The 21,080-nt window shown below is 38.8% G+C and overlaps 1 protein-coding gene across 1 annotated transcript in view; it reads left to right on the top strand.

Annotated features, from left to right (window-relative positions):
* LOC126360761 (polyribonucleotide nucleotidyltransferase 1, mitochondrial) overlaps nucleotides 1-21,080 on the top strand; it is a 114,670-nt gene that overhangs the window by 28,675 nt on the left and 64,915 nt on the right. Inside the window, exons 3-4 of the mRNA XM_050007736.1 lie at nucleotides 1,279-1,452; nucleotides 4,185-4,378. Coding sequence (XP_049863693.1) covers nucleotides 1,279-1,452; nucleotides 4,185-4,378 — 368 coding nt within the window. The remainder of the gene's footprint in view (nucleotides 1-1,278; nucleotides 1,453-4,184; nucleotides 4,379-21,080) is intronic.

Genomic DNA, 21,080 nt, shown 5'->3' with positions numbered 1-21,080 from the left:
TGGAGTATGTCCATGCAATGGGTGTAACTCATTTTCTTCGATTTTCTTCCTTTTAGCATTTAAGGGAACTTTTTACTCTACATCAGGAGAAACAGTGCCTGTCTTGCAGAGTATTTTATCAACAAGAGTTGGTTCGAGGCATCCAGTAATTAGCTGTGCAGTTTCATTTAGGACTATGTCTACTTCTTTCATATGGTTGGATTTATAACACACTGGGCAGACATATTCACCAGCCAAGAAACGGTGTACCATAGAAGAAGTATGGGCCACCTGGTGTTGCACCCCCCCCCCCCCCCCCCCCCCCCCTCAGTTACTGCCAACAAGTAATACTATGATAAGCTGATAGTAGTGTTATTATTTTGTGCACTCACACAACCATTGTATATTGAGCCATTCATGGATTAGACTTGTATATCATTAAGTTTTATTAATATACCTTGTTCAGTGAGTGGGAGACAAGTGATGAGAGGCACTTTTGGGTATTGGAGGAGGAGGAGATTAGCATTTAACGCCCCATCGACAGCAAAGTCACTAGAGTCGGAGCACAAGCTCAGATTAGGGAAGGATGGGGAAGGAAATTGGCCGTGCCCTTTAAAAATTCATGGGAAACCTAAATCAGGATGGCCGGACATGGGTTTGAACCATTTTCCTACCAAATAAAAGTCCAGTGTGCCAACCCCTGCACCACCTCACTTGGTATTTTTAGTTATTGTCAGTGAACTCATCTACTGAAACTTGTGAGGCACCTTAACGACAACCATTAAATCATGAACACTGTATATGTCACAGTCATATTGTTCCTGCAGTTCACTACAGGAACTTCAATTCTGTGGGTCAGATTCATATCACACCCTTGCGTATCACACATTGTGGATGATGTCCAAGCCTTCTACATAACTTGACAGATTTTGCTTTTTTGTGACCTTATCATCATACAAATTACTAACTGAACATTCACAATGTATATGACAAAACAGCTGGCCCATCAGTAACAAGTGGAATTGTTGAAGTCAACAATTCAAACGTACTTGGTAAGTCTGTAATTCACACTAAGTTGGTAAGCAGTACTCCACAAACACACATGCTGTCACAGTGTAAAGTCACCACTGCAGATAATCAGAATTATGATAACATTGTTTTTTTTGTGTGTGTGTGTGTGTGTGTGTGTGTGTGTGTGTGTGTGTGTGTGTGTGTGTGTGTGTTTTAATTTGGGAAGGGTTGTGATAGTTATGGTAAGCCAGACAACATATTGAAGTTCTTTCAAATGTAAACATTCAGATGTGATGGTCGTACGTTGGAGGAACTACGGCCAATGTCATGCCAGGTGGGAATGTACCGGCCCCTCCATGGCTCAGCTGTCTTCCAAAGAGGTCAAACTCAGGTCTTCTGCACAGTTGCTTTGGACTCTCCTGATTCTGCTCTGCGAATGGATCCAATTACTACACTTACCAGGTTAGTCTATTTTCATAAAGAGTGAATATGTAGTAGGAGTAGTAAATAACTTAGTTGTTTAAGTATAAGAAAAATGTTGATAATGCATAGCTCTTTATTTATCATTGTTGTTTCTCTCGTCTCAAATGTGCTTACCCCTTTTTGGCTCTAGTGCTCATTGTCCGATACCTCAGAAGAGAAGGAAGTATCTTCGCTGTTCAGACACCTTGCTGCATTCAAGGAAAACACCTTATTTCTTCAACAATTTTATGATTTTGTAATTGTCACCTTAATGTAAATGTAGTTTGTTCCAGCTAGAAAATGCCTATTGTTAATTAAATGGGAACAGGGTGGGTTCTGTACCCCCGTGAAGCTACCCTGCATGATAAAAAAAATTGTATAGTAAGCATTCAAAATTGTTGTTTTTGTATTGCAAAAGTTCACCTGGAAATTTGTATATAACAGCTTCCCATATACCCCTGTTGCAAAAGCATAGATGTTGGTAATTGTGATCGACTCACCTTTAAAATACCATTGTCTTGATTTTTGTCACTTCACTGCATTTGCAGTCAGAAATATGTCATGCTTCCAGGGTATAACTTCTTTTTGAGTAAGTTCATGGCAGTAGAACCACATTTCACCCACTGTAATAAATCTTGATTATCAATTTTTTTTTTTTTTTTTTTTCCTTCCTGTGTACATCCAAATCTTCGTAATATTGATAGTCAGTTGATTTCTGCTTGAGAACCAGTCCTGTCAGGGACTGATTCATGGCACTATCAGAATGATGAATGATACTTGAAACTACATAGAAATGGTGTTACACAGCAGACATGCACATGTAAAAGTAGATTTAAGAGTATACTAAGCTGTTAGAAAGAGTCCTTAGCATTAGGAGATGACAGTAGCCATGCATATGTGGATTGTAAGTGTTTGAATGCGTGTGTTAGTTTTTTTTCTTTTACACAGTGTGTCCTATTTATCTTGACCACCCTAAATAACTGTTTGTCCAGATACAAATTAAAAATGTTTCAAGCAAATGTTCTTTAGCTGGCAGGAGGACATTAATCAGCATGACTGCCTTTGTTGTAGCTTTGTTTTTTATAAAGATATGAACAGCAGTGCGACTTTTTTAAATGGCACCCTGTATTTTTTATTTGGAAATTCATGTATATTTGAAGGAGGTATACATATTTGAAGGAGGACTCCATCCAATGGTTCATTTATGTACTTATTTAACCTAGCAAGATTATGGCCATTGTCTGTCTCTTACATCTAGCTTAATCTACTTTTAAATGAACTTTCATATGTACCTCTCCCCTAAGTGGTGGATAGCTATCTGCCTTTTTCATATTCTAGTTATTCCATCCTGGATTTTTCATTGTCTGATATTGCGAACTAAACTAATAAAAATGTTTATTTTGTATGTTGCAGCACTGGGCATAACTTAATACTCGTGCATGATTCTTTGAGCTTTTTGCATCTTTTGTGATGAATTTTATCACAGGATGGAGAATCAGTAATCACATTTACTGCCTGCTTGTTACATTTGAGTATGTACTAAAGGCTGATTTGCAACTCCATGGCAAACTGTATCTGAATTTGATGTGCCATTTTAATTTTTAAATGCTCCATTTCAGTGACCCAGTAGTTCTACATCAGCCTCTTAAGTTTTGAGTAAATATTTAGGGAATGGTCACTGATGTTCAGAACAGAATACACAGAATAGAATGATGGGGCATGATTATTTCTTTGTAACCTATAGAAAGAAGAGGAAAGGTTAGTGAATTATGGGAAAATATGTAGTATTGAAAGAGCAATGAGACACTTCGAAAAAAAAACGAGACTGCAGGAAAGATACAAAATGCTGATACTGGAATTATTCTAAAGTGATGCCCGTACCAAATGCTGTAAGAAAATAATAATTAGCAAGTCATTAAATTTGGTTAATCCTAGCCCTTGTCGTTAAATATTAAGTGAGAGGAAGTGTCTGACATTTAACTATTTGAACAGTTGAATAGGGGGTTCTTCCTCTCTCCTGAAGTAACTTATTAGTAACTTATTACATTACATATTATGTCTAGAGATAGAACAGTTCACAATTATTCTTGAAGCGCTGTTATAAAGACTATGTAAAAGTAAGGTGAGTACTTTCTGATTAAAGAAATTTCTTGTATCATGCAACATATACATATTTTCTCTTGGTGACATTCAATTGATCAGATTTAGTGATATTTGACACAACATGACTGCTAAAATCATTTGTGGTACGACATTAAAATGCATTCTATGTTTGAAGTCCATGTATGATGTAATGAAATTTAATAGTTAACAGATTTGATATAGATTTAGCTAATTAAACATAGTGCAGGCATTGTTGAATACATTTAGTGTTATTTCCCAGTTTGTATTATTTTTAATTAACTTGTATTTGAACTGAGTCAGTACTGGGGGAAGATGGATTTTTATATGCAGAGGCAGTCAAGAACATGAGTCACTCAATTCATGATCTCTCTCTCTCTCTCTCTCTCTCTCTCTCTCTCTCTCTCTCTCTCTCTCTCTCTCTCTCACACACACACACACACACACACACACACACACACAGTGTGGAAACAATTCAGTAGAAAGGCTTGCTCTTCACTGGGTGCCACATAACATTTATATGTTTGTCTACCAGATAGTTTTTACTATTCTCATATATTTAATTTTTTGTGTTGACAATTGTTTTACAATTTTAAATTTTAATTCTGCAGTGGATTGAAGGAGAAGAACTTTTTCCTTCATTATGAATTTCCTCCGTATGCAACAAAAGAAGTTGGACGTACTGGAGGTGTTGGTCGAAGAGAAATCGGGCATGGTGCTCTTGCAGAGAAGGGTTTACGACCTGTAGTGCCTACAGGCTTTCCATTCTCTATCAGATTAAGTGCAGAAGTACTGGAATCAAATGGTTAGTGATCAGTTTGATGTCCATCGATACATGTGTAGCACTGTAATGTAGTCATGCTTACTGGTGCAAGCTAATGATATTAGACATTTCCATATAATCACTGCGGTTGGGAAATTATTTGAAAAATGGGAAAGTTACCATTACTAAACAGTTACAGCAGTGACTTTGCAAACATATAATTACATAAGCAGTTTGAGCTATGATAAAATGACAAAGTGTTTGAGAATATACTAAAATTTTGACCACTTCTTCATACTGCTGTGACAGCATTTTAAAAGAGCAGTATAGTGGTAACTGGCACATAATCTACTAAAAAATTGACCAAGATTTTTACCTTGCATCCATACTTGTTCATGTGCTCATTTTATTAGGATTACTGTTGCTATCACTGCATTCCTTGATGGTTTTGTCATTTAGTTTTCTAGATATTTCTCTGAAGTTTACGCTATTGGACCCTAGTCATACAGAGGAGACTATTTGCCTTGAATGTGCAACCATCCATGTATTCACATTGAATGTAATGTGGATGACATTGGAAAAGAAGAGAATATAGTACTTTTTCCTATTTCCTTCTTTCTCTGAGCTAGTTCCAAGCAAAGCCACTGAGTAGCATGGACTCTACAGAGACAAATGGGAGATTATTAATTGTTATATAATTGTTGAGGAGATTCTGCATTGATTTTTGTGTTCTTTTGTTTTATTTGATAAATAGAGTTTGTATTCTTTATAAATAGTTACATAACATGTATACACATTTGAGACCTTGTTACTGTTTGTCTACAGAGTTAATCTTGTAATCTCTTTTCAAGAATGAAATGGATAGCATCTTGAAAAGAGTGTACAAGGTGAACACCAGCAAAAGTAAAACGAGGGTAATGGAATGTGATTGAATTAAATCAGGCAATGTTGCTGAGGGATTTACATTTAAAAATGTGATACTAAATGTATTAAGTAAGTATTGCTATTTGGGCAGCAAAATAACTGATGATGGCTGAAAGGGAAGGGATATAAAATACAGCCTGGGTATAGAATTCTGAAGGTTAGAGGGATATATCGAGTAACTAATGAGATAGTGTTGAATCAAATTTAGGAAAAAATGAAATTATGGTTCCGCTTGACTAAAAGACGGTATCATTTGCTAGGACACATCCTGAGACATGGAGAATTTGTCAATTTGGTAATGAAAGGAAGAGTGTGGGGCAAAAACCGTAGAGGGAGACAGTAATAATAATAATAATATCTGAGAAAGGAAAGAAATAATAATAATAATAATAATGCTATTACACCATGCTGCCACCACCAACACCACCACCACGATTACATCAACACTGACTGCTTCTTTCTCTGTGTTGACATTGTGACGAGTGCTTTTGTGGATGGTGGATCTGCAACAAGAATTCATCTGAAGAAAACATCCACATTTTATACGTTGTGACAAAAGGTGAAGTAATAAGTGAAACAAACTCCCAATAAATGAAACAGATTTGAATATGGAATTCCAAATTGGGACTTGCAATGACAGACATTACAACAAATTTGCTTCTGCAGTTTTAGAATGTTATCAAAAATGAACTGTATTGCTGACATAAGGGAATTCATGAAATATCTAAAAATGGCAACATTAGAAAGAAATCAAGAAATCATTATTTTTGAAAAATACTTGAAAGCTGTAAATCAACGACTTTTTAAAACACACTGGAACCTCACATAGCAAGTGTAATTTGTTCCAGAATATTACTCATAGTGTCAAACACTAGTTAATCAAAATAATTGATCCCATATAAATTAATATAAAATACAATATCGTATTCCATGCAGAAGAAGCACTAAAAATTTTAACTTATTCATGCCATTTATTCAAAGAAAATTATATATACAGTATTATGTCCTATGCACCCTCCCACCAGCACCTACTCCAGTCCTGTAACCCGGAAGGTGTACACGATCAAAGGAAGATCCACGTGTGAAAGCACCCACGTGATTTACCAACTGACCTGCCTACACTGTGATTTTTTCTATGTGGGAATGACCAGCAACAAACTGTCCATTCGCATGAATGGACACAGGTAGACAGTGTTTGTTGGTAATAAAGATCACCCTGTGGCTAAACATGCCTTGGTGCACGGCCAGCACATCTTGGCGCAGTGTTACACCATATGGGTTATCTGGATACTTCCCACCAACACCAACCTACCCGAACTCCGGAGATGGGAACTCGCCCTTCAGTATATCCTCTCTTCTCGATATCCGCCGGGCCTCAACCTCCGCTAATTTCAAGTTGCCGCCGCTCATACCTCACCTGTTTGTCAACAACTTCTTTGCCTCTGTACTTCCGCCTCGACTGACATCTCTGCCCAAACTCTTTGCCTTTACAAATGTCTGCTTGTGTCTGTGTATGTGCGGATGGATATGTGTGTGTGTGTGTGTGTGTGTGTGTGTGTGTGTGTGTGTGTGTGTGTGTGCGAGTGTACACCTGTCCTTTTTTCCCCCTAAGGTAAGTCTTTCCACTCCTAGGATTGGAATGACTCTTTACCCTCCCCCTTAAAACCCACATCCTTTTGTCTTTGCCTCTCCTTCCCTCTTTCCTGAAGAAGCAAGCGTCGGTTGCGAAAGCTAGAAATTCTGTGTGTGTGTTTGTGTGTTTTATTTATTGTGCCTATCTACCGGCGCTTTCCTGCTTGGTAAGTCTTGGAATCTTTGTTTTTAATGTATTATGTACTTTATTATTCACAATACGTAACTTATTCTCTTTTACTAGGAAGCTGTCTATAGTAATTTGTTTCTGCTGATGCTTCAACACTTGGCAAAAATGCAACTCAGCATTATCGTCAAATAAATTTGTAGTGCGTGTAGCCACTGCTTTATTGCGTAATGATTGTTAGTGTACAAAGCAACTGATTCCCATGCTTTCAGCATTTCTCTTATTGCGCCAGAAGATTGCTGCTTTGCTGTTACTGCCACCTCCTCCTCCTCCTCCTCCTCCTCCTCCTCCCCCCCCCCCCCTCCTCCTCCTCTTAATCCTCTGAAGAACTCCTCTCCACAACTTCCTGTTGTGAAACACACTGCAACTCCATAAGCTCTTCAGTGGTCATTTCTTGGCTGCAATCTTTCACAAGCTCATTGATATAATTGTTATTCACTTCTAGCCCCTTGTTTTTGGCCAAAGTCACAATCTCATCGACTAAAGGCTCCACAGGTACTGACTCAAATGCCTGAGAGGCACATTCGACAATGCTCTCTGACCAAAGCTTCTTCTAAGCAGAAGTTAGAGTTCTCTTAGTAACCCCTTCTCACGCCTTTTCGATCATCTCGATGCATGCAAATATGTTGAAGTGATATTTCCAAAACTCTCTGGGAGTGAGATTGGTAGCTTCAGTCAACTCAAAGCAGTGCTCAAAAAGTGCTTTAGAGTAGGGCTTTGTAAAGCTGGAAATAATTTGCTGGTCCATAGGCTGGTGTATCAGAGTGGTGTTGGGAGGCAAAAATCAGATTGTTATGAATTGAAATTCTTCAAGGAGGTGGTCTTGTAGGCCTAGAGAGTGGGTAGGAGCATTGTCCATAACAAGCAAGATGTGGAGTGGCAGATTCATCTCAAGAAAATATTTTTTCACCGAAGCACTGAACACTTCATTGATCTAGTCACAAAAAAGATGACATGTCACCCAATCTTTGTTGTAGGACCTCCCCATCAAACTTAACCTGCTCTTCTGGACTTTACATTTTTTGACGGCTCGTGGAGTTTCTGAATAGTAAACAAACTGCAGTCGCTGCTTGCATTGGCACAGAATAGCACTGGGCAATGGTCTTTCACTGGTTTCTGACCAGGCAGTGCATTCTCCTCTGCTGTTATAAAGATAAACTTCAGCATCTTTTTTCAGACTGGACCAATCTCATCACAATTAAAAACCCTATTCCAGCAGATAACCCTCAGAATCTACGAGCATCTTGAAGTTGCTGACGAAGCTTTCTGCTGCCTTTGTCTCGGAGGTGGCTGCTCTGCCATGCCTGACAATGCTGTGGATGTTGGTTCTTCTCTTAAACTTCTCGAACCACATAAGGCTTCTCTTAAACAGTTCTTCGGCTGCTGATTATCCTGTCGCCTTCTTAACGAGACTGTCAGAAATCACTCTTGCCTTTTCACAGTGATGTTCTCAGTAAAAGTGTCTCATTGCAATTGCTTTCCGTATGTCCATATAAGGAGCAACTTTTCAACATTGTCCAGAAAATGAAACTATTGTTTAGAAACTCTTGTCACTCCCTTTGAAACATCTATGGCCTTAGTCTTGTCCCTGTTCTTAAGGACTGTGCAAATAGTTGATGTAGACTAACTGTACGTGCATGCTAAACCAGCAACACTCACTCCACATTCGCATTTTTCAGTGATTTTACATTTCATATCTAAGGTTATTTTCTAACTATTATGGTAAAATTCTTGCAGCTTTATCTTCTGGGACATTTCTATGGAGGTTATTGAAAGTTTGTGTGAACACAAGTTTAGAAAAATATGTGATCACAAGCTGTACTAAGATGGTAGCAGAAAGAGTGCTAAACCTGGACTGCAGTACATACTAAAGACATTTTTCATATGCTGCTGTCGCCAATGAAAGGTGTTTATATTGTTGAACATTTGCTACGCGCAAACAGCTTGTGACATTATACTAAATCATTGTCACTCACTATGTGAAAAATCGCTTGTTAAATTAGTAATTTTTTTATAATTTGTTTTGATTGTTATGCGAATTGCACATTATGGGAGGTGGTCGTTAAATGAGGTTCTACTGTAATGAATTCATAGTATTATAAGAATATTTTAGAGAACAATTTAATTCCTTATGTGCTGTGTGCCTTCGATAAACTTCCTCTTCCTGTTTGTCTATGAAATCTCTGACTAGTGACACAGACAGCATTTGTTATTCTGCCAAACTGCACCTTTCCCGTCTTCGTTAAATCTGATTGGTGGGGAACTTTATTGATGCTTTTTGATCATCTTGGTCAGACTAACCATTTATGAGTATAATGGGGCTCACATCTGTTTTGTGAAAGCAAGTTGATTTTGGAAAAAAAAAGGTATACACTGCTCTTGCGTTATGTCCTATTATTGTTTGCAGATTGACTGGTAAATGAAACAAAACTGGACACCAATAGCACGAGTTGCTGTCAATCTGCACTAAATGAGATTTAAACAGCATTTAATTCATCAGATGTAAGGATTTGTTATGTCTGCTTCATTGTACTAGTACTCAATCTGATTTCCTGCAGTAGTACACTGTTATACTGTATGTTTGCAAGTCTATTACTGAAGCACAGCTCTCAGAGCTGTTCGATGTAGGACTCATTTATGTCTACTAACTGGGAATTTATTCCACTTTTTGTGTGTATAGCGTGCCGCCTCTTTTTTTATTATTATTTTTTATTTTTTTTTAATTATATTATGCAAACAGCAATGTGATACGAACTTGTGTGCTTCTACATGCATATGCCCAATTTTATAGGCTTTGCATGTTGTTACAGTATAATCCAAACAGCATTGAAAAGCAACAATGTCTTGCAAGGAAGCAATAACTTTGTGTGGATTATATATTCTAAATTAGGAGTATATCACTATCATCATCATTATCTCTATTAACTTGAATATCTAGTATAATAACCCAGTTCTGACTGTCATGTACTTCCATAGAAGTTATCGCAAAATCGTGTTTAATAACATAGTGTAATGCAGAGAATTTGAATAACTGTACATTCTATTCACAGTTGAATCATTGGTATGTACTTTGCACACTTCAACCAACAAACCAACAGGACATAACACACAGAACAATGAGAACAAATACTGGAAGGTTTACAGACTGCCACCCCATTTTATTGATTTTGTTTACCAATGGCACAAACAAGTTCCATGAAACAAACAAATGTATGGTGTTGGATTGCATATTATATATTGCCAACTGCATCTAATCATGAAGTCTCTGAATTAGTTTATGGTATGTATTGTATTTGCTGAATTGGAGGCCTACCTTATTTTTTCATTTTTGTGATCCAAAAATGCTGCTAGAGGCTACCACCAGTAGTTATTTTGCCAAGGAAGCCACTGTACTTAAAGTATTGAATGTTAATTATTTTTTATTGTGGAGGGAAATTAAAATTTAGTACTGCTTATCTTTGAATTTGCAATAAAAATAAATCTCATTGTGTAAACACCATCAAAATGAATATTTTAAAGAAACTATCAGAAGTTGGCAAGCATTGAAGGAACAGTTTTTCATTTCTACAGCTTCAGCTGTTCGAAGCTGTCTGCACATGTCAGTGTACATTGAGCAAATTTTCAATGCTTCCAATATTCAAGCCATAACAGTAATAATTTTTTCACTACCTCAATTTAATTTTATAGTCATGAGTACAAATACATTCCATATTTGAGTGTCAGCATCCTTGTAAATGGGCTTCTATAAAACCTAGTTACTTCTGAGTGAGATTTCTACCCCCTTCTGCACACCCCCTCCCTCAAACTTCATTTGTGTTTCTTCCACTGACCGCAAGGCCTATGAGAACAATGCTAGCTACAATGTTTGCAGCCAGTACATTTGTATTTCATCCTTTGTTTCAGTGTGCTTTAGTACCTTTGTGATGTGCCAGATCTTAGTCTGCCATGAGAGAGGTTATTTCTCTCACATAGAAAACATCAAATCTTGCTGCAGGGCAGTGATACAGGATTGATGAGAGTAACAGGTGGTAGCCACAGCAAAAGAAATAACTTTTTCTTTTTAGCTTCATCCAGCAATAGGAAAATATTATCTGGGCCACTATCACAGGTAAGAAGTTGAGCTGAATGATTTTGTTAGGGAGCAATGACAAAAGTGCTTACATGTGAGAGTAGAAATTAGCCAAGTTAAAATGCATGAAATTGCTCAACAATAGAAAATCACTAATTTCAAAGGAAGCTACAACTGAGTTGCTTGTTTCATGAAATGTTGGGGATTTTCTCTTTGTAAATGCACTTCAGTTGCAATTGAGTTGCTGGTTTCATGAAATGTTGGGATTTTTTCTTTGTAAGTGTACTTCAGTTGCACAGAATGTGCCAGAAAACTATGAGGAAAAACTTATTGAATTTTAGCACTTCATAATCAGATGGTGCACTGAAAATAAATGTCTTCTTGGTCCACTAGATAATGTGGACTAAGTTTTGGTGTATTTTGATATGCCAACAAATTACATGGTAGAAGCAAAAGGAAACAAAGATGTCAAGACACTGTCTGCAGGTGGTGAAAAGCGGGGCAAGTATGTCATGCTTGCTTATACAGCCAATGGCCATAAACTGCCACCATTCATTGTTTTTTAATGCAACACATTACCCGAGTTGTAAGTATTTCAAAAAAGTGTTATTGTACATGCTAATGAAAGTGGTTGGTTCACAGAGGGTGTGGTGTTACAGTGGACTAACTTGTATAACAATGTCATCATGGTGCCTTGCTAGGTTTGCCAAACAAGCAAAATTTCTGTGTTGTACTTTTGCTTTTCATTTTTGATTCATTTTCTTTTTAGGTATGTGACGGTATTTAGAATATACTGCTACAAACGAAAAGACATGTGTGTTTCTTATTTGTATGTTCATATGATAATTATTTATGTCTTTTTGTTCTGTTATGTGCTGTAAATTTGTATTTTTGTTTGCCACATTATTGAAGGTTTCTTCATAAGACAGGTCTGAGGTCTACCATGAACTGGTGTGAGCCTATTTCCCAGAAAAAATGGTCCTCTCCTAAATGTTGAAAGAAGTTGAATTCTTACGAGACTTTATAATGTAGGTGCTGAACTTAGTTGGGATGGGAAAAAGAGTGGAAAGCGGGGCACTTGGTGGTGGTAGGAAAAAACTTCGAAAGAAAAGAATGTTTCCAGTCACCAGTGGAAGTTTTATTTCTCCAAAAGCCTACACCAGAGGGGTACACTACTCAAACTCGCAATGGCAACAGGAGGCTGCCACAGTTAAATTGAGAGGCATTGCGCCACCAGAGGGCACAACTATGGACATATCTGGTTGCGGACCAGCATGGCAGGCAAAAGAATGTTCTCAGTACTGACACATTCTCATCAACCTGTCTGTCATGCCCCATGTGATTCCCCCCGCCCCTCCCCCCAGTCTTTCTATTGGTGGGCAGATGGTGTGTCAGTAGGTGTCCCTCAATCAACAGAACTCAACATAGCGTCTGTATTCAGCAGTACTAGCATGGGATGATGTTCGCTAGGACTTAGTGTTTGTGTTACACAAAACATCTGGTACTATGCCAACTCAGGCTCCAGCACTGTCTTCCCAAGGAGGCAGCACTGTTTGTCATAGAAAGACAATAAAAATAGAAAATTAAAAAAAAAATATGAAACCCCTTTTTTCCTCTTAATAAAACTGCTTGCCATGCACAATACTAGCATTGACTGACCATATAAGGAAACAAAAAAAATCTCTTCTGTGTTCAGGTATGCAGTGCAGTGAGACCTGCCTTTAGCATCACTGCCCACAACCCACCTGTGTGTGGCTCCTAATTATGACAGCCGGTATTCTAGGTGGCCTTGCCCAAATTTGTTTGTCGAACAATATTGACAGATGTCGGAGACACTGAAAGAGAGAGATTTTCCTCAGTGATGACAAGACTTACAGTTGGAACTTTGTACCGATCACTTGTGCTGGAATTGATTCTGTGTGGACAAATTATATTGTTTAGACAGGTACAAAAGTCATCTAATAAAGTACCCTATGCAACCTCTGGCAGAGACGATACAAATGAGTGTCTTGAATATGTAGAGTTGCCAAATTTATATTCTTTAAATACAGTGCTGTACTCTTCCAAACTGAAATGTAGCTTTCTTGGATGAAAACAGTTTCATTGAAAGAAAGGGAAAAAAAAATACTTTGGATGACATTCACATGATATGGAAAGAATGCACAACTCAAACATGAGTTGCAGTACAGTCTGTAAAAGCTTTAGTGGCCCTACTGCCCCAGTTGTGCTCAGAATATTTCAATAGATATTGTGAATTTTCACTGCTGTCACTGTTTTTGAAGTAACAGTAAATTTAAGTATCCAACAGGCTAAATTTAATTCCATGCAATTAACTGCAAGTAAGTACTAGTCCCCACAAATCATATGATGAGCTATATTTGTTTTGATTTTTAAGAATGACTTGAAATAACCGTTAATTTTTTTTCTCCCATGAGTTTGATTTCTGGCATTTGGCGTGCTTCCAGGTTGGCTTACATTTAGATAAACATGGTATTTTGCATCAACATCTATGGAAGAAAATAGCGTCCAGGAATATGTTACTGTTGTAATTGTTAAATTTTATGAAGGTGTTACTTATTTATTTGTTCTACTTGATGTTACTGCTTACAAGACATTAATGCTTTCCAAAACTTTTTGGAGGTGTTTATGTCAAGCAAATGCATCTTATACATTGGAAAAACTTGGTACATTAGTTTTTGTTTTGATGTACATTAAGTCCTAATGAATCATTGGCTATATAGTGTAAAGCACATGACATTGTAGCAAAGTCTTAGATTGTTGAAGATGTATCCATCATACTGTCAAAGCTGCAGTTTTTACTAATTGCTTTGACTCTGTTTAAGTTATTCTCCAGCTTAGTTGTTCAGAAACATTTGACATATCTTTTTTTTTTAAAGTGAGAGTGCGTTGAATGCTTCTGGCAATTGGTTGTAAGTGTAAATTCTTACTGGAAACATTCAGATGTATACCATCTCCTGTTTGATGCAATGGGATGTGAAGCGATATCTAAATCACACCCAAGCTTGCCAACCCCAACCCACATTTGAGTGACTGTCAATCTGAGGCCTTGCATTTACATGTCACTGTGATACTCTTCATTTTATGTGTCCATAGGCTGGCACACCACAAACATCATATATCTTCTGGATATATGTTTAATTAGATAGTTGCAAATCAGTATGATTTCATTTTGTATGCAAGTTCTTATTGGGCGTTGGTAATTGTTAGCATCCAGATAGTTTTTATATTTTGATGGTAACATAAGATAACAGCCTCCAAATATTACTTACTTTTTTGTTGCTTGCAAGGGAAACTCCTCATTGCATTTAGTGGTAGGAGAGCCCCATGGACAACCCATTAAAAACTGAACACAAATCAAGCATGAAAACAGGAAGAAGGTGTACTGAACTGTGAATTAAAAAAGCAAAATAGAAACAGTGAATGGTCAAAGCTTAACAAGTGCAACATTGAGCGAAGGACACAAGCAATGGCGTCATGGTTAAGTTATCACGGTGTTGGACTGGCAAATTGGCGACCTGTGTTCAAAGCTCTCTTTTTCCTTTTATTTATTTTCAGTTTTCACTGTATTCAAATGTGTCTGTGTTGGAACAGCAGGTTGTAAGGAAGGGTTCTATAATGAAAGTTAATTCTGCACAACTACTCTAGCAGCAGCTGAAAGGAAATAGCTTTCAAATGGGAACCACAAACCTTTGATGAAAAGATGACAGGTCAGCCGAATCCTTCACCGGGAAACACATCTGGTGTATAATATATGGCATTAGTGACAGTATGTCTGTCATATGATACTGAGAGTGAGAGCCGGGTGAGTGAGAGAGATATTTCTCCTTGCCCAGTTTAGTTGTTCATGTGAATGTGAATGTGATCACTCCCAAGAAAGTGATGAAAACATAATAGTTTGTCACATAAGCTGCAACAAATGAACACAACAGTTTCACGATTGCCCAGATTCTCTGTATTCTGTCAAAATATATGTATTTAATGTTTTTGAAGCTGTGTTCCATTTTGGAAGTTTTGATTCTTGAATTCCTTTGTTGTAACATAGTTCACAGCCATTTATGTATTGTTTTCGTGTCTGTGAAACGTCTGTGTGCTATCTCGCCTGCTCTCACTGTTCATCACATTCACTTGCAATGGTAATGTATTCGTACCACATGACTTAAATTCTGTAACTAATGTATAGTATGATAACAGCCAAGACTACAGAAAGAGAACAAACATTTCAATGTGGACAGTTTATAAAGCCATGAAATAGATAAATAAATAAATGACATGAGAGGGTTTAGCACACAAATCACCCACTTCGCAGTCCAACACCATGATCACTTACCGCAACGCCTTGGCTCTTACATCCTACTCACTGTTGCACTTGTTAAGCTTAGACCATTCACTGATTTTATTCTGCTTTTTTTTCATAGTTCAGCACATTTTCTTCCTCTTTTCATGCTTTATCTGTGTTCAGTTTTTGATGAGCTACCCACTGGGCCATCTTATCACTAAATCTGAGGAGGATGCAATGGGGAGTTTCCCTTGTTAGTATCAAGAATTACCCTTTGTATTCAGACTGATAACTCTCATATTATTATTATTATTATTATTATTATTATTATTATTATTGTAGAAACTTTTCACTATGAGCCCTTTCAGTAATAGTAGGTGTTATATTTTGCATGATTAGATCACTTGTGGTGACTTTCTTTTCATAAAATATTGATTAATTCTGTCGTTACTTGTCAAAGCACAGAAAAAGCAGAGATCTTATTATCTTTGTATTTTCCATAGAAGTTAATTTTTCAATCACACCTCTTTTCAAAGTAACCAGTTTTGATTCAAATATTCAGTATAGCGTAATTGTGAATAAAAGATTCAGATTACTGTTTTCAGACGTTATAATTACATTTCATCGCATAGCAACTTCACATTGGTTTGGTTTGTCACAAAACACAGCACAGTGTACAATTTTTGGCCTGAAGAAACTTTAAATAAGTTCATCTAAGTTTATCCCAGTGTGGCCAGACTTGAACAGAACAGAATGATACATGTTCTTCATAGTTTAATTTTTTTACAATTAAAATAATAATTGGCACAGGGAAGCTGAACAAAATGGCATCATCACCCTCCAGGGGATCCATAACCCTTTTGTGGGTACATGCGTGGCTTGCACATGTCACTAAGCTAGTGCAGCCTCTATTCTGTCCTGGGCTGCATTTCCTTCCCCTTATCCATGCCTTCCCATCCGCACTCCTCCCCCTTCTGCCCCTCCTCTTTTTCTCCAATATTTCCCTTTTCAATGATTCAGCTATTCCCTTGGTTTTGATATTCCTTTATGGCCTTGGACTTTATTCCCACTCTCCCATATTTTTCTGTGTTTTCTGTTCCCCCATGAGGTTTGACTTTCCTTTCTGAGTTGTTTCTTTAGTGTGAGCCCCTTTTGGGAAAACTCCCTCCCTAGCATCTCCAGTGCGGGTTCCTCCCTCCACACCCTCCTTCCTCAACATAGTCTACATTGCCCGCTCTCTGCTAGGTCACCAGCACAACAGCTAGCCCACCTGACGGGGCTGTTATGTACCCACCTGGCTGAGCCTGCTGACAACACAGGGTGCACACTACTTGTGCCTGAGCTGTCATTGCCTCATGTCTGCCTAGGTGACCATGTACGGGTGGCATCACAGGGTCAGCACCTGATCAGAGTGGGAGGTACCAGGATGGACCCTCTGGATATGAAGCACACTAAGCTCCACACTTCTAGCTGCTCTTCTGTGGGCATATCTCCAGATAGGAACAGTTTCCTCTCTGCTCCTTTTCTTGTGATACCTTGGCCTTCCCTCCGTGTTCAATTCCTGGGAGGAGGGCCAAGTCCGCCAGCTTGTGGTGAAACCATATCCCTGTTACTTAGTTTGTTCCAGGGCAGATGGGGACACTTTCACTGCTACCAAACCAATGGTTTTTGTAGAACACATTGAAGATAAATTTGGTGAAGTTGACTCCTTTAGTAAGCTGCGATTTGATTCTCCACTGATTAAAACCTCTTCTGCCAGTCAATCGGCTTCCCGTTGTGCTTGTGAGTGCTTAGAAGACATCCCAGTGAGCATTACTCCTCACTAATCCTTAAATAAGACACAAGGCATTATTTTCCACAAGGACCTCCTCCTTCAATATGATGAGGAACTCAGGACTAATCTGATATGGCACAGCGTTCATTTTGTCTGCTGAGTCCAGAGAAGTCGTAAGGACAATTGTGTTGATACCAGCACATTCATCCTGGCTTTTGAGGGTGATTCCCACCTGGAAAAAGTAATATTGTGGTTCACCATCACAACATGAAGCCCTATATCCCACCTCCCCTACACTCTTTCTGGTGTCTCCGTTTTGTTCACATGCCTTTGTGATGTGAGACGACTCGTATTTGTGACAACTATGGCTGCCCTCTCCATGTAGGGTGCCCTTGTACCCCACTGCCCAAGTGTGTGAACTGTTCTGGCCCACATTCTCCTCACTGAGCAGATTGCTTGATCTATGAAGGTGAAAGGAAGATTCAGAAATTCAAAACTCTCAATTGTCTATCCTACTCTGAAGCCCGGCAGAAATTTGACAGTCCCTACCTGGTACCTTTAATGACTACCTTTACTTCTGTTGCATCCTTTCCTCCTCCTCCTCCTCCTCCTCCTCCTCCTCCTTTCTCCTTCCCTCCATCCTGTCCACTTTCCATTTCCTCTTTCTTGACATTTCCTGTTCCCTCCCTTCATGGAACTGCTGCTTCACCTAGGCCAGAGAAGAAACCCTCTTCTCTGGCACCTGCAGAGGATGGGGCTCCCTCTAGGTTCCCATCTCCCTGCCATCTCCAGGGTAAGAAGTCTATTACTTAGTCGGATACGAGACTCATGCTCTGTGGGCTTACAGGTCGTTCATTCTCTTTTGGATGTTTGACATTGGTGTGAATTGCTCTCTTGCCATCCACACCTCTTCCCACCTTCCAAAGGAGAAGAAGAAGATGCTTAAGTCTCGGGACAAGGTGCCCTTGACATCCAAGGGGGTGTCACCCCTCCTTCTCAATCAGTGTCTCAACATTGATAGATATCACTCCTTCCTGACCAGTGATGGACACAGCCTGAGCACTGTGCCTGATTCTGACCTGTTCAACGTCTGTCCATGCTCTTACACCCTCCAATGGAACTGTAATTGCAGTCTCTTTTTTCTCTCTACTCTGTAGCTTGCATTATATTGCAGGAATCTCATTTCATGAAGACTCATTTGCCGACTCTTCATGGTTTCCAAGCCTTGTGCTGGACTGCCCCCCCCCCCCCCCCCCCTCCTGCAAGCCACTGGTTGATCTGCACAGACATCATTAGTTCCCGGTTTCTGCTTCAGACTGCACTGGAAGCAGTGGCTGTTCAGATCCACTTAGACTTCGCACTAACAATATGCGGTCTTTGTCTCCCCTGAGACCAGCCCCCAAAGCTTCCTGTTCTTGTTGCTCTCCTCATGCTTGTGGTGCGTGTTTGATGGTGGTCTACATTTTGCCGGACTTTCCTAACCCAGCTGCCCTGTGGTACTCTCTTAAATCTTCCTGACTCATTACTCTGGTATTAGCAGATGATGCCTCAGCAGTTGACCTGGTTTTATGGTTTATTTGTGAAGGTTTTTTTTAATCTCTCTCTGTGAAGAAAGGTGCCCCATCCTTGTTGGCCCATATAAGGGTTGGCAGGATGGAATATTGCTTCCTGTGCCCTAAACAGGCGTTTGCTATCTGGGCTTGACAGTCCCTCGAGCCCTTGCACTACCCGTTCTTTTGCTCTTCTTCCCCCTTCTCATCTTTTCTGTGTGACTTGGTGTTCTTCCTCTGTTTTCCTGTGCTTCTCACGCCCTGTCCTCTTTATTGTTGGATGGCGTTCCTCTAGTAAGTGGAGTGGGGTGGGAGTGGGGAGTAATGTCTCCCATTGCAGTTTCTGTCTTTGAGGGTCTCCAGCTGTTCACTGGATGTGGCACCTCACCCTCCTTTCTTCGCCTCCCCTTTTACCCTCCTTTCTTGCTGCTTTATCTAGGCTTTGTTGACCTTCGACAGACGTTGGGGCTTTCTTTCCTTGGGTTTTGCGCACTGGGCCCTTCTTTGATGTGTTGTTTTGTTGCCTTGCCTTGTTGTTCAAAGTGGGAGGGACAGATGGTGACCTCACAGTTTACTTTCTTTCATCCTTAAACCAACCAAAATGGCGCTATCATCTTGTGGTTGCTGGCCATTGACTAATGTTGTCGCTCTGCTGGCACAGCAGTGGACCACTCACAGTGAATTATGAGAGATATTGTTGCTCCAATCCCCACTCTTTCAACGTGAAACATAAAAATTACATGCTTTGGAACATTTATTGTGGTCAAACATGATGAATTATCTCGAAGAGAATGGTCTATTGACACATAGTCAACACAGATTTAGAAAACATAGTTCTTGTGGAACACAACTAGCTCTTTACACACACGAAGTGTTGAGTGCTATTGACAAGGTATTTCAAATTGAATCTATATTTCTAGATATCCAAAAGGCTTTTGACACTGTACCACACAAGTGGCTTGTAGTGAAATTGCGTGATTATGGAATATCATCTCAGTTACGTGACTGGATTTGTGATTTCCTGTCAGAGAGGTCACAGTTCATAGTAATTGACAGGAAGTCACCGAATAATACAGAAGTGAGTTCTGGCATTCCCCAAGGTAGTGTTATAGGCCTTCTGCTGTTCCTTATCTATATAAATGATTTAGGAGACTATCTGAGCAGTTGTCTTAGGTTGTTTGCAGATGATGCTGTCATTTTTCTTCTAGTAAACTATCAGAAGATCAAAACAAATGATTTAGAAAAGATATCTGAATGGTGCAAAAATTGGCAATAGACCCTAAACAATGAAAAGTGTTAGGTCATCCACATGAGTGCTAAAAGGAAGCCATTAAACTTCAGTTACATGATAAATCAGTGTAATGTAAAGGCCTTAAATTCAGCTAAATACATAGCTATAATAATTATGAACAATTCAAATTGGAAAGAACACATCGAAAATGTTGTGGGGAAGGCAGAACACTAGAAAATGTAACAGATCTACTAAAGAGACTGCCTACACTATGCTTATCCTTCCTCTTTTGGAGTACTGCTGTGTGATCTGGGATCCTTACCAGATGCGATTAACAGACTAAATCCAGAAAGTTCAAAGAAGAGCAGCACATTTTGTATTATCACAAAATAGGGGAAAATGTTTCACGGACATGACATGGGATTTCGGATGGAAAATTTCAGTGGCTAACTTTCTCCTCCAAATGCGAAAATATTTTATTGATTGTGAATTGTTGTGAATTGTGTTTTATTCATCTCATGACGTACATTTGCAATCCATTTGGTTTGCGTACAGGAGACATGTCAAAAATTTATAAAACAATTACAATGATTTTTACATTAATTAATGATAGCACTATAATAAATAACAACACTATAAGGATATTTCTTGGAACATGTAACACATTGTACCCAGCTCAAATTTCCAGATTGTCCTGCATGAATTCATCCACTGAGTAATAACACTTCATTGTCAGTACCTCATATAGCTTTCTTTTAAGTGAACCTAAATTCATCTGCATCAACTTGTTCCCTTTTAATTTATTAAAAATTTTCATTCCCATGTATTGAGGTCCCTGGGCAAACAGTCTGAGGCGGTGGGTGGGGAGCATAAAATTTTCTTTGTTTCTGGTATCATGTGAATGGACAAAATGGTTTCCCTCAAATAAGTCGCGTCTGGAGTACAAAAATATAATAATCTCATATATGTATAAGGATGGCAGAGTTAATATTTTGAGTTTCCTAAATAATGGTCGACATGGTTCTTTGTGATTGGCAGTGCACATATTTCGTATGATTTTTTTCTGTATTTTTAGTATCC

The sequence above is a fragment of the Schistocerca gregaria genome, chromosome 1 (genome assembly GCF_023897955.1).
Source record: "Schistocerca gregaria isolate iqSchGreg1 chromosome 1, iqSchGreg1.2, whole genome shotgun sequence".
Taxonomy (NCBI): domain Eukaryota; kingdom Metazoa; phylum Arthropoda; class Insecta; order Orthoptera; family Acrididae; genus Schistocerca; species Schistocerca gregaria.
This window is presented reverse-complemented; position numbering and strand designations above follow the sequence as displayed.